Consider the following 14,813-nt stretch of genomic DNA (forward strand, 5'->3'; position numbering starts at 1 on the left):
GTATAAAATGCAATTGGTAGTGAAGATATACGTTCTCTATTACTGAAACAATTCTTCACGAGCAATGATAGAAACCCGGAAACCGGAACGTGAGACGTAGGATCGACATATTTTCCAACTGTCGAAGGAAGGTTTTATTACCGCCAAAATCCTCGTGAGTCCCTGAGATACGAATGAGGTTTTTATTTGGAGAAGATTATCTCGCAAATGTTACCAATAGAAACTACTTTAAAGTTTTTTTTATAAATGCATATGTGCTGTCATGCATATGTGAGTAAGTTATTATTTAAAGCCAGACCTTACTTTGTAACCTTCTGTAAAGAGGCTAATCACTAAAGACTAGAACCTTTTATCATTTGTATAGGCCTGAGGATTAATTAACTCTTCGTGTCACTCATACAAGACAGTAAATAATGCGTGTTTGTTCCAGAGTCATCAAGATGCCGATCATCCAGTCATGCTGCTGCTGGCGCAGTCTTCGCCGCGGGTGTTATGCCTCAGCGATATACACCTTGGTATATATTATAACTAGATTTAATTATATTCATCATAAGTAATATTATATTATACCAATACATTTTTCATCTCAATACCAATGATATTTTAGTTTAATTTTTATAATTCATTATTCATAAGTTATAATGTATTCCTATACCATTTCTTCATTTCAATATCGCACATATTTATAGTTTTATAGCATTTGAAGAATTTTAAACAATAGAAAGAATTTGATCATAACCAAAAATTTTCAAACACTCCTATTAAAAATTTCCAGAACATTTCCAGGAATGTTTTATAACGGATAACGATATGCACTAGATAACTTCTCTAGTATATTCAATATACTTTACTATACTAATATTTTAAGCTGAAGAGTTTGTTTGTTTGTTTGAACGCGCTAATCTCAGGAACTACTGATCTGATTTGAAAAATTATTTCTGTGTTAGATAGCCCATTTACTGAGGAAGGCTAGACTATAATAATATCATTACACTAAGAGCAACAGGAGGGGAGCCACGCGAGTGAAACCGCGGGGCGCGGTTAGTTAATCATACACAAGAAAAATACGGGAGATTTGAATTCATAATCTCATGTAATATCGTATCTAGCAGATATATCAGTTCGAATAGAAATAGATATAATTGATATAATCCCAAGTCTTCGCGTATTAGTGGGATTAAATTGAGTGCCTTCTTGGTATGCATATTACCGTTCGATCCCAAGATATCATGAATTAGATTTCCTAGAAGATCTCGCTGTAATATCAATAATCCTTATACTGATACAACTTCACTATAGATACTAATCAAATAATCACTTGTTATGTTTGTGGTTGAATTAGCTGTTAATTCAAGGACTTATGCAAGGTATCAAAATCTCAAATCTATCACTCCATCATATTTCAGAGGAAATTGTGCTAAGGTGTTAATATATTTTCAAGATACAAAATTATTAAAATACTGACAATGAGAAAAACATGTCTTAGGTGTAGGTAATAATCATTTTGAAAAAAAAAAATAGTACATTTAAAGAATAAAAACAATGAAAGGAAGAAAATAAAACATGCTACTATGCCCAAGTAAAAATCTGAATATTTGCAATTCAACATACTTTCAATCATTTTTCAATTTGTCGTATGGCATATTGTACAATATGAAGAGTTGGTACATATTTATAATATTATATATGGTCCGGGAGCCAGCAGCAGATTTTATGACCAAGTTCCTCTCAAGCGGTAATTAGTAAAATGCATCAAAGTATAGTATTATGAAGCCTCGTGAACGTCAGCTGGAGCTCGGTTGGGGGGAAGAGCGGTTGTAGCCTCCCGTATCAGCTGACGGTTTTTCCACCAAGATACAGCCAGCTGACATATATATTTATCCACAGTTACATATAAGCTATCATCAGGTAAATTTTTGTTTGAGAGGAAATAACGGAAAATAAATTTTTCTTTAAATTTAACTTTCATGTTCGAGACACCAGCTGACGTATAATACACCATGTTGTAACCAGCTGACTATTTTTTTTCGTTGAGATATTGGGTTAGCTACAATTTGACAAATTTTTAGCTGAGAGTAAATGAATGAATGAATGTATTTTTTTTCCTATGTGCGTGGGAGGCTACAACCGCTCACCCCCCCAACCGAGCGCCAGCTGACGTTCACGAGGCTTTATAATACTATACTCTCATGCGTCTGACGAATTATCTCTTGAGAGGAAATAGTTAACCAAATTTGCACCTGGCTCCCTAACCAATACTATTCATACAGATGTACCGTCTCGTAATATTGCTTTCTAAGAACTCACTACTCAGCTAAACCTACGCCATCTGACATATACCTAGTCCGTATTCATCTTCGAATTCATATCAATATCTAAAATCGAATTAATATCTAAAATCGATTCAAGATTGGATTGAGAGTATTCCAGGAAAATTCAAGAGATTTTATAAAAGATGTTTCATTTTTATATTTTAAAAATAGGTTCACTCGTTTGTTATGACTATGATTGAGAAATCTTATTGTATACCTCATTATTTTCCAAGTATTTGTAAAAGTGCTTATAAAGAAGTAAACATAAATACTATTGTTTCTTCGAGACGTGTAGGTAGCAATATGATCAGCTTAATATCTACTTATAATCATACTCGAGACTGTAAACATTATCAATAAGAAAACAGTTCTTATAATTAAAATGTATTCAAAACAATAGAGAATGTGCAGACATGAGTATATCTGCATAAGAGAAGATGCAATGAAAACATCGAAATTCAAGCAACAAGTCTTTATTAACATCAAGCGATTCGGCGCGCCGTAAATTCTATTAGAAAGCGTCCCGATGGCTTACCGTTTATGATAGAGTGCCCCTTAAATTTATGGAACGTGGTCGATAAATCAACGAAATTTAAGATCTCTTCGAGTTACAGGGTCCACTGGAACACTGACATTTTTAGATCATTTCATTAAAGCCGAGGACAGAATTATTTACGGCACTTTGATTGAAACGTCTATTTGCTCAACTGTCACGGTTCGGATTAATTATTATTACTGGATCCCGAGATTATGGTCTGTTGTTCTGTTATTAATTATCTTGTAATACTACAATACCTCTTAACAGTGAGCAATGTTAATAATCGAGCAATACGATGAAGGTGTTTCAATTAATGAATTAACTGGAGCTATCTATACATTTGAGCTAGCGCGCAAGAGCAACTTTTGTCTCCGCAACTATTTTGTCTCTCCCATCACCTCTATGGGCTAGTAAGAAAGTGCGCGCACGTAACGACACAACTCCCCATAGAATTGAGGGAGAGACAAAATAGTTGCGGAGACAAAAGTTGCTCACGTTTGAAGACCACTATAAACGCTTTAAGTATGATTTTAGCGTTTTGGGATTCATATTTTCCTCCATTCTATAATCATTATTCGTTTATGACTTAACGAAAAAAAATTGTTGTACAATAAATAAAGTAATATTTCAATTTTATACACCAAACCCGAAAACCGCACAATGCTATTTCGATATAATAAATATAATTAAACCGTAAATGTGTGTAATTCATATTACATAATATCACATTACTAATTATAAATTGAATCTACCAAAATTATACAATATTATATTAATAATAATTAGTAACCATAACACAAAAGTCTCTGAGGGCCTCTGCGTGTTGGACCTATGTCTCCACATAAGCCTTTTAAAGGACCGAGGGCATTATCCCTCTGGTGATACCCGAGTATTATCAATATAAAGAGAATTATATAGTTAAATATTGATGACGTCATAAATATACAATAATCTTCGATAATAAAATGAAAACGAAACTGGTCGTAGTTTTTTTTGCAATAAAAATTTGAATTAAGGTAAATTAAAGAGGAATAAGCGAATTGTACCTATGTTTTTATAAAAATCTAAACTGTAAAATGCAGTTCCATAAAGAGGTAACAATACAAAGTTTAAATTATAATGAATCAATTGATAGCTTATAGAGAAGTTGATTTAAACTGAGCCTTCAGCTTCCGATTAAAAAGAGTTAAAGTGTATTTCCTACTCAAATTGGCAGCCGGGTTAAAGGATATGACGAATTAATATCGGTTCCGTTTTTGCAGCCGTTTGGAAAAAATCCTACTAGAAATTGTATCACGCTGTATCGAATCGATGTTATTAAATGATGGTTGGTTCAAGTATTAATTTAGAAAGACTGTTTATTATAATCTATGTAATTCCATTAAATGTTTTAGTTAAACTTGTGAGCTCTTTAATTTTTTTAATAAAAAAAAATACTTATAAGATTAAAAGTGGAATAAATACCCAAAGGCCTAAATAACCACTGTTCCTTGCGTATTGGAGTTATAGGTAGGTAATAAATAATAATTATTATGTTATATAAAAACAATGTAAAACTGTGCGTATAACTTATATGAAGGAAGGAAGTCGCTACATATAATTTCCGCTTAACAATACAAAAATGAACGTGTTACATTGTAAAATATCGGTACCAAGGTATTTTATATTATTTTTTCTAGGACCATGCACCAGTTTCATAACTTTTAGTTAATAATATTTTATTTTAAAGGGGTGCTGCAATAGACGGAACCACGTGTATAATACCTATAGGAAAAAAATCATTACTTCTGTTCTCACAGTTTTAAATTACCTACCTACTCCAATATCACATCAACGTTCCCATACAAAAACTTCAATAAAAAAGCCACTGCATAGTCAAATACTAGATATTATACTGGAAACAAGACAACTAGCAAAATACAGTGGAACAAGCAATTGCCGTGCGTGATATCTGCAAAGTGCGGTCTGTCAAAATGACGATGCAGTACGAATACACGTGGAATTTAGATTTGTTCTTTTTTAAGCCTTGTTTGTAACACGGGTTTGAATATGTCAAAACGAATTCGAAAGTTCTAGAAATATAAATACGAAAAAGCTTTGAATGTAAAAAAAATATAAATCTTTGGTTTTAATAAATATTTTGGTAAATGATATAATAACAAGATACGCATTTCTTACCATTTCAATATGTAATTAAATATGTATTTGTTCTTATTGTTTAATATCCGAAAGACAAACATTTTTTATATAATTGCGTATATTAATAAAAACGTACGGCTTTGATTCTATTGTCGCAGTTCATTGTGATACTTTTTTGTTGATTAACATTATGACAATATAACTACCAATAGTTAAAAACTTATAAAGAACTAGCTTAACCCAAAGATAAACCCGTTCCCGTAGGATTTCCGGGATAAAACCTATCCTATGTCCTTTCTCGGGTATCAAAATATGTCTATACCAAATTTCATGCAAATTGGTTCAGTAGTTAAGGCGTGATTGAGTAACAGACAGACAGAGTTACTTTCGCATTTATAATATTAGTATGGATATACTTATATTCTGTGTAATGCGTATGCATTAATTATATTTTCATTTGAAAGATGAATACACTCTAATACAAAACTATCGCTTGTTTCGAGAGAAAGTGTGTAAATAAATAAAGTAAAGGTTGTAAATTGTTTATCAGTAACTAGAAGAGATGAGGGTCGGTTTGGTACCATATCTACTATTTTCTTGTTAATGTTAATTCTAAAAAAGGTTGATAGATACCTAAGTGGCATCGAAAAACATTACATATTAAACGATAAACATTCAAATAAGATTGTTTTTATTTTTTTAGCAGTTCTATTAATTATTATCTCTGGCTAGATTATATATGAGGAAGAATTTTAAGTGTCTATTTAAAAGTTACAAAAACATATTTTTCTTTCAAATTTCTTACCACGGATACATTCTTAAAGCTTTTGTATAGATAGTTACATACCAACAATAAATAGTCCGTGACCATTCCGTGACCAATATTAGATTGGTCAGATAGGTACAGAAAAATCTTTTTTTTTATAAATAGGATAAAGGTAGGACCACATCGTCTCACACATCCACTCTGTGTAATGAAGAATTCATTTAGCTTTTTCTTTAAGAATTTGCATCCAAAACAATTTTACTGGAGCACGAAAATTTGTCGAAGCAAACAATTTCATTACCTACGCTCCATTATTTGAGTACAAATAATTTGCTAATAATTAAAATCGTAAATCGAAATTTCCTTTCATTAGCATCTTATATTTCCACAACTGAATTAGCAATTCTGAATTATTACGTTGCAATGATCCGAGGACACATGTGGTTATTAACCACTTAACTTATTAGATAGATTTACTTTGTATCAAGTAAATGGGTAAATATCCAATATCAATACTTTAAATTGTGTAATTAAATATAGTTGTAATTTTAAAATACATATTATTACTCAGTGCATTTTGAAAAAGTTTTACATACCTCCTAATTCTCATACACTCTTAGTATGGTAATTTCTATAATAGGTACCTGCCCGATAAACAGTGCAATATTGCATAGTTATAGTTTAAATATGAAATACAGTATCAAATATACTAAAGTAAAATGCGCTAATGCAATAGTGAAAATTATTTAGCATAGGAATTTTATCTGCCACATTTAGATTCTTTTAAATACCGCCAAACCCGCACGGCGCTATTAACTTCCAAATGTTCATTAAACTGAAGATTTAGGGTCAGCATAGGTTACAGTACGTATTATTCCCGTAGGTCAAGAGTTCAAGACCAGTAGCGTGCAATTAACTTGGTATTTAAACACTAATTACATTCACATGACACTGCATTGCCACAAAACTGCATGCCACGGATGTAATCGTAATGCATACTGTATAAAAGCCGTGAGTTACGTTACAGATCTATACTAATATTATAAAGCTGAAGAGTTTGTTTATTTGAACGCGCTCATCTCAGGAACTACTATTCCAATTTGAAAAATTATTTCGGTGTTAATAGCCCATTTATCGAGGAAGGCTGGGCTATATAATATATATTATCATCACTCTAAGACCAACAAGAGCGGAGCCACGGGGGCGAAACCGCGGGGAGCATCTAGTTATGTATATTGAATGATTATGCACTAGGTACCTATATAAAAATGTCAACATGTTTACTCTCTATTCTATAATTCTAAGAAAGACTTTCAAAAAGTGTGTTCAAAAGGTGTGGGAAGCCCAAATCTTCCCGTCTCCGAACTAAAGATAGAAAAATTCAAAGAAAATATAATTAAAAAAAAATAACAGTTATGTTTTTCTGAAAACAAAGAACAGAATTTTCTTATTCATTAAATTAGCAAATAAAATTATTGTGAGATTATAAATATTTCTAGAATATAAGACCTTCTCAAGGTCATATTTTTACTTTTCTGTGAAACATTTATGTTTGTTTCATCCAGAAACTAAAATAAGTCTTACAAAATTATTAAACATCATCTACAAGTTAATCCTAATTGATTTTTTTGTATAATAATATTTTTAAATAACCCTGCGTAGCGGGTCCTTTCTATGTAATGTTCCAAAATTAGTTACTATATTTATAATCTACTATACTTATAATTTCAACTTCTTCTTCTTTTCTTCTTCTTCTTTAAACTTCTACTATATTTATAATTTTTTATTGTTGTGGTAACAGTATTTTTAGTTGTTTTAACATCTTTCACACTCTAAACATTTGTGTATCCATAGAATAGGCTTATACATAGAACGTTATTAATTGTACTTGAATAATTTGTTTGTTATATTGTTGTAGGTATAAGCTGTTTGGAAACTAATAAAATAAAATAAAATTAAATCGTTTCTACATTATTTTTCTAGTTATTCCTGGTACTAATACGCCCTTTGTTACAGATATACTTCGCTGTGACCATAATAACGATGGGTCACTTCATCGACGTTGAGCATCGCTACTTATCTGGCCAGATGACGGAGCCAGAGTCAGAGAGCTTCCTGGAACCAGATAAAATAACTCCTAGTAAGTTTACAATATTTGTGTATAATATATAGAATCTATTTAATAGTGAAGCTCATGACTCCCGCGTAGATATAGTAGTACCCTGGTAAAAGGCGTAGCGCAAATTAGGACGATTTACGATTTTGTAATTGAAAAAATGTGCTAAAATGTTAAGCCGTAAATAATTGAGCGTAGCGTTTTTTTTATTTTGAAAATAAAATAGTTGTTATACTATCTATATTTGATAAATGTTTACGGGCTATAAAAAGTCTTGCTTTTGTATAAAATACCATCTTTATAAATATAATCAAAAGTTATGAACCTAATATAGATTTATTGTTGTTATTCCCAAAATAACTCGAAAATAGAATTTCCGATAAGGAAGTTATTTTGGAACAAAAGCTCTTTACTCCAAAATACTAAAATAAAATTTATATCCAACCAAAATTAATTTCGGAGCCCTCAATGCGTGAGTCCCATTTGCACTTAGCCAGCAAAGTGCTCCTTTATGTCTGACATTAAGATATATTGTGCTGTTATTGTCGTTTTATCCATATTTCTGTAATAAAGACAATAAATTATATATCGGTAACAAAAAACGACGCCTTTATACAATAAAAAACTTTTATTACAAACTTGTATAAAACAGTCGACGCTCAGCCTAAGCATAATTTCGTAACAATTCCTAAAAGTTCTTAAACGAAAGCAAATAATCCTTTCCATATTTTTAAACAAACAGCTATTATGCAAACTAATAACTAGTCATAACAGATATCACGTTACGTTGTCAAAACTGAGATTGAACCCAACAGTTTTCTGATAAATCCCTTTGTTGTCTCACTTTCATTAACGATATATTAAAACCGAAATAATCGGCTCAGTCTTTGTTCATATCTGCTATATTAATTGGTCTTAGACGAAACTTGATAACTTTGAACTGCCTCGGAATTTTCAAAACCCGTGGAAACGGCTTCGGAGTAAAATACACCAAACAACTTCTAAATTGGCTTTTAAAATCGAAACGTAAGTGTGGTTTTGCTTTTGGTTCTTCGTAATTATTTATAGACTCGAATTTCGCTTTAAGTTCCAACGAGGAAGCTTTGTTGAAGGAACGTTATCTCGTGTATTGAGATTAGCTGCCGCGACTTGAATAATTTCTCAATTTAATAATAAAGGAAACTTAACTAAAACTAATTTAAACTTTTTAAAACACTTTGCTCACGATTGCATAGATCTTTATCGGTCTCATTTGACATTTCGTTTTAGTAATAAAATTGTATGAATACATACAATTGTTGATCGTCCTGTTACGTAAGGTACCGGAGATTACAATATTCTTTTTTTTCGCGGGTAGATGTGTACACGTCAACACGTAAAAGTTGCGCTCTTATAAATTTTTATTAATTTAAATACATTTTAAACAAGTTAAGTTTGATTTAAATGATTAACTAGTGTGTAGTACATACCAGCAATATAAATACAACATTCACTCCCTGCAATAACAGCATATTCAATAAATCACCACAATGGATTCTCTTCAACAGTCATTAGACAGCATGACAACTATGTTCACCACCCGGATGGCTGAATTTGAAAACACTTTGAAAGGAAACAAAGTGTCACCAGCTTGCAATGCAAACCCCAGCTTGGTATCAGAATTTTCCGAATTTCGGAATTTTGTTCTGTCTACCTTGAAACAACTTCATGCTCAAGTCAACCTTCTCTTCAAACTATATGATCATCAGGAAACTAGAAGTAGAAAGAAAATACTCCTAATTCATGGGTTGCCTGAAGACAATCAAGAGGATACATCTGAGTTACTGGTGCAGTTTGTTCGTTCAAATCTTAAAATAACTGACTTCAGCACAAATAACATAAACAGATGCCATCGCATTGGACGCACGAGTTTGGACAAACCAAGGCCTATTCTTGTAAAGCTAAGTGATTTATCTACTAAAAATAAACTCTGGTACGGTAAAACTGCATTAAAATCTACTGGAATTACAATCTCAGAATTCCTCACCAAGCAGCGGCATGAAGCATTCCTTGCTGCTCGTAAACAGTTTGGGATTAATAAATGCTGGACTAGAGATGGCCTTGTGATTGTGTTAGATTCCAAAGGTGTGAAGCGGCAAGTAACTTGTTTATCTGATCTGAATGCCATTCCTCAAACTAACTCGGAGTTGGAGTCTGATCTGACTTCACAAGCTAGTGGTGGTGTCAAAGAAGCCCATGTTTCACAGAATGCCAGGCCAAAGCGATGCACTAAGAAACAATAAGCGGTATATCTTGTATGTATTTATCTTTTTATTAACTATTTGTCCTCCGTCTGTGTTTAGTGTGTAATGAATTCTTGCTTTCTGTTATTACCTATATGTTTGTAACTGTGTTTGTAACAATTCACTGGTTCTTAAAATTAATTCATCTTTCCTACCTATGTGCCTTTTGTCTCCAATGTATGTTTTGTATGTTGTTATGTGATTATAATATTCATATTAAATCACTTTGTGGTTATTGGTTAACATATTTAGTAGTCACCCACGCTTAATATAATAAAAGTTAATGCCACTTGTGAGTACCGTCGTTTTGTAATTATTATGCATTTTTTGTAATATCAAGTTTCAAAAATATTGACAAAACTTTGTAATGTAAACAATTATTATGACAGCTGTCGACACCTGTCATATTTTATGTCCTTTTGACATTTGAGGTACATTGTTCGGCCTAGCTCCTTGGCATTCAGGTTTATTATACTTAAAAATTTGTTTAGGAAATTAGTTCTTAGTCCTTGTTACTTAAAAATATTTTGGATGTAATGATTATTTAAATCTATTTCTTTTCTTCTTTTTTTTCTCGTTGGCTTTGTATGTACCTCTAATGTATTTTTTTTTATTTTTATTCTTTGTTTTTTATTTGCTGTATTTGCTTATATTGCTGGTAGTATTGGTATTGGTATTACTGGTTTAGCTTATTTTGTGCTTATAACTATAAGTAACTGTAACTAGTTACTTTTTTATGTCTAACTGCAGTGCAAATAGTGATATCTTTTATTCGGCATCTTCAAATAGTAGTAGCGATGAAAATAGTTTTTGTAGTACTTCCTTTCCCTCCCTTGAAAAAACCCTTTTTTCCCATTTCCATGATTGTCTTAAAAATTTAAATATTGTGCATATTAATGCTCAAAGTATCCCAGCACATTTTCCTGACCTTCTTTCATCTTTTGATTCAAAAGTTATCAGCGCAATTCTGGTTTCAGAATCGTGGCTAAAACCTTGCCTATCATCATCCTCATATTCCTTGCCTGGGTATAATTTAATCCGCAACGATAGAGTGGGCCGTGGTGGGGGAGGTGTCGCCATTTATCTTTCTGACTGCATTCCCTTCTCTATAGTTAGTATGTCGCCACAACCCCCACCTGCGGACGCCGCTGAGCACCTCATCATAGAGATTAGCGTAAACTCAACTAAATTACTACTCGGAGTATTCTACAGTCCTTCTCTCAATGTAAATTATTTCTCGTCTTTAGAAACTATCCTAGAAAATGCATCTTCTATTTACAAGCACATAATCTGTATGGGAGATTTCAATACTTGCATGTTAAAAAATGATACTCGATCTAAAAAACTACAAACCTTGGTAGATGCTTGCAACCTCCACTTGCTCCCTCTTAATGCTACGCACATTATCCCAAATTGTATACCTTCCTTACTCGACCTCATCCTTACCTCTTCTCCTACATATGTTGTTAAGCATGGTCAGTGTGCTGCGGATGCTTTTTCAAACCATGACCTTCTTTACCTATCCTTTCGACTCCGCCTTCCTAAATTAAAGCATAAAATTCTGATGCAGCGTAATTTTGGTGGAATGGATATAAATTGTCTCCGCAATGATGCTTCAAAAATCGATTGGGATGTTTTACTGAAGGCTGAATCTGTTGAAGATAAAGTCTCAATATTTAACAATTTTATGGTTAATTTATATGATGTTCACGCTCCTATAAGACCAGTCAAAATTAAACACCTTCCTGCTCCCTGGCTCACTGACGATTTAAAAGCTCTTCTGCATAAGAAGAATATGTCCAAGGCTCGTTATAAGATGAAGCCGTCAGATAGCAATCGAGACAAATATAAAATAATCCGTAATAAATGTAACACAGCTTGTAGAGATGCACAAAGACGTCACATACACACCTCTGTTGAAAACGGTGATCCTGCCAGGCTCTGGAAATTTCTGAAATCATTGGGAGTGGGTAAGGATAGTAATTGTAAGTTATCTAAAGATATTTCTCTAGAATCATTAAACCAGCACTTTACTTCAGTCTGTTCTTTGGATGTAAATATAAAAACTAAAACCTTAAGCTATTTATCTTCTTTGCCCCCTCCTAATTTCCCACCATTTAATTTTCGTTCTTTCTCTGTCACTGAAGTTGAGAAAACTGTATTGTCCATTACCTCAAACTCTGTCGGTGTGGATGGCATTAGTCGTAAAATGATCGTTCCAATCCTAGACATAGTCATTCCTATCATAACCCACATCCTTAATTCCTCTATCTCATCTAGTGTTTTTCCTCATATGTGGAAAAAGGCTAATGTTATCCCTCTTCCTAAAATAAATACTCCTAACTCCTTATCGGACTATCGGCCTATTTCTATCCTACCCTTTCTCTCCAAAATCCTAGAACGCCTTATCCAACAACAGCTCAGTCTCTTTCTTAATAAAAATTCCCTCCTCGATCCCTTTCAATCCGGTTTCCGCCCCGGTCATAGTACGACTACTGCTCTTCTTAAAATCACAGATGACATACGCTGGGGTATGGACAACAGGATGCTCACAGTCCTTATACTTTTAGATTTTAGTAATGCCTTCAATACAGTGGATTTTGATTTATTGTTAGGCATGCTTCGTTCCATAAACCTATCTCCCAATGTTCTTGGATGGTTTCAGAGTTACTTGGCTGGTCGCCAGCAACGTATTCTTGTTGATAATTCTTTTTCAACCTGGCGCAACATATCTGCTGGCGTGCCACAAGGTGGTGTGCTCTCTCCAATTCTGTTTGCTGTATTTATTAATTTTTTAACTCCTCATCTAACTTCCCTTTATCATCTTTATGCAGACGACCTTCAAATATATACACAGTCGCCTTTAGCTGATATTAACACTGCCATTAATGATATAAACAACAATCTAAATAAGGTGTATGATTGGAGTGTATCCCATGGTCTCAAATTAAACCCATTAAAATCACAAGCCATCATTATTGGTAGTCAGAGTCTGGTGGCTAGAATCAACTGGACTACCTTACCACCTATCTATATTGATGGCGTCGTCGTGCCTTATCGAAAATCGGTTAAAAACTTGGGCTTATATATGGACGAAACTCTGTCATGGTCAGTGCAGTTAAAAAACATCAGTAAAAAAATATTTTGGACAGCATCTAGTTTAAGAAGGCTGCGCAATTTTTTGCCTATTCCCACCAAAGTTATGCTTGCTCAGACCTTAATGCTGCCCATTCTGGACTATGCTGATGTGTGTTTTTCCAACCTAACCCAGGAGCAACTCGATAAAATCGAACGTTTGCAGAACCTTGCCCTGCGTTTCGTTTTTGGGTTGAGAAAATTTGACCATGTCTCAGCATTTCGGAAGCAGCTTAAATGGCTACCCATCCGCCACCGCCGCAATGCTCATGTCCTCTCGCTCCTATACTGCATACTATTTGATCCTCGTATTCCTTGCTATTTAAAAGATAACTTTGAATTTTTATCTGCCAGGAGTTTGAACCTACGATCTAATGATAACCTAATGCTAAGTGTTCCTGTTCACTCAACTAAATTTTATAACGCTTCTTTTACTGTTAAAGCTGTGCAACTTTGGAATGATCTACCCACCAGCATTAGGAAAGCTCAATCGCTTGAGTCTTTTAAAAATATGGTAAAGAATCATTATTTGCAAACCTGCTAATTTTCTGTGCTGTTTTTCTTTTTGTGTTTTATTTTTAGTGTTTTGATATTGTTTGTTTTTTTTTTTCTTTCGTTTATTTTGATTTGAATGTTTTTGTATTAATTTATTTGCTTTATGTGTACACTATCTTCCCATATTTGCAACTGTATATTTCATGCTTGGTACTGGTTGCTTGGAAGAAATTGCTGTTTAGCAATAAAGCCGCCAATTGCTTCTGATATCCTTGTATTGTAAAATTAAAAATTTGTGTGCAATAAAGAATATATAACTATAACTATAATATAATTTCGCATTAATCCATCCATACATTAGATATTGTAGTACAACACCGTTACCTCGCACTAATCCCCAACTAGGTGGCGATCGAAATCCCTAAAGCGCTACAAATTATCACGCACTCATGCCTTCTATAAGCCACATTATCGGCGTTACAATAATGTACGATCACATTCTACGCTTTATCCAAGCGTTGGAATATTCAACCGCTAGGAAACCGATTTATCTCGTCTAAGACTGAACGAGTTAAAAGTTTTAAGTGAACATCTTTCTTGGTGATCGAAAACCATTTAGATACTATCTGTTACAAGCTTTGAACACAAACGGCTATTACACAAAAATTGTTCTAAGTTCTAATTCTCGGTAACGTGAATTAACACGAGCCTGAATTTCGGGAGTAGGTATATAAAAATATTGCTTCATTAAAATACTTTTTTACATAAACTTGCTTATAGAGTACGTAACTACAGGCATTCAAATAGCCAAATAATCAACTTGTAATTATTTTTTCATTATTTTTGTGATTGTCAATAAAGTTGTGTCTGATAGAATAAAGTATCTTTAAAATTTGCATCGCGTTAGTTTTACTTAATGTTATCACAAATCACAATGCGATTAACAAGTCTTCCATTTGTAACAAAGCAGTTCATTCCAAAAGCAATTCAGTTTCCAGGAATTCTTGTAACTGCAAAAATCCACAGCAGA

At 33.1% G+C, this 14,813-nt stretch overlaps 2 protein-coding genes across 2 annotated transcripts in view; both read left to right on the top strand.

Moving 5' to 3' along the window:
• The first annotated feature begins 440 nt into the window (after positions 1 to 440).
• Positions 441 to 14,813, top strand: part of LOC149491131 (uncharacterized) — a 64,807-nt gene continuing 50,434 nt past the window's right edge. Inside the window, exons 1-2 of the mRNA XM_089705498.1 lie at positions 441 to 515; positions 7,772 to 7,895. Coding sequence (XP_089561624.1) covers positions 441 to 515; positions 7,772 to 7,895 — 199 coding nt within the window. The remainder of the gene's footprint in view (positions 516 to 7,771; positions 7,896 to 14,813) is intronic.
• On the top strand, positions 9,217 to 12,917 carry LOC149491132 (uncharacterized). The gene has a single exon (XM_089701903.1). The coding sequence runs from the start codon at positions 9,401 to 9,403 to the stop codon at positions 10,151 to 10,153; it is 753 nt and encodes a 250-aa protein (XP_089558029.1). The 5' UTR covers positions 9,217 to 9,400; the 3' UTR covers positions 10,154 to 12,917.

Source organism: Colias philodice, chromosome 1 (genome assembly GCF_061535455.1).
Source record: "Colias philodice isolate Cphi_HAF_F1 chromosome 1, ilColPhil1 Martin Lab GWU primary, whole genome shotgun sequence".
Taxonomy (NCBI): domain Eukaryota; kingdom Metazoa; phylum Arthropoda; class Insecta; order Lepidoptera; family Pieridae; genus Colias; species Colias philodice.

Coding starts and splice junctions, on each gene's coding strand:
- LOC149491132 (XM_089701903.1), top strand. CDS start 9,401: ATGGATTCTCTTCAACAGTCATTAGACAGCATGACAACTATGTTCACC.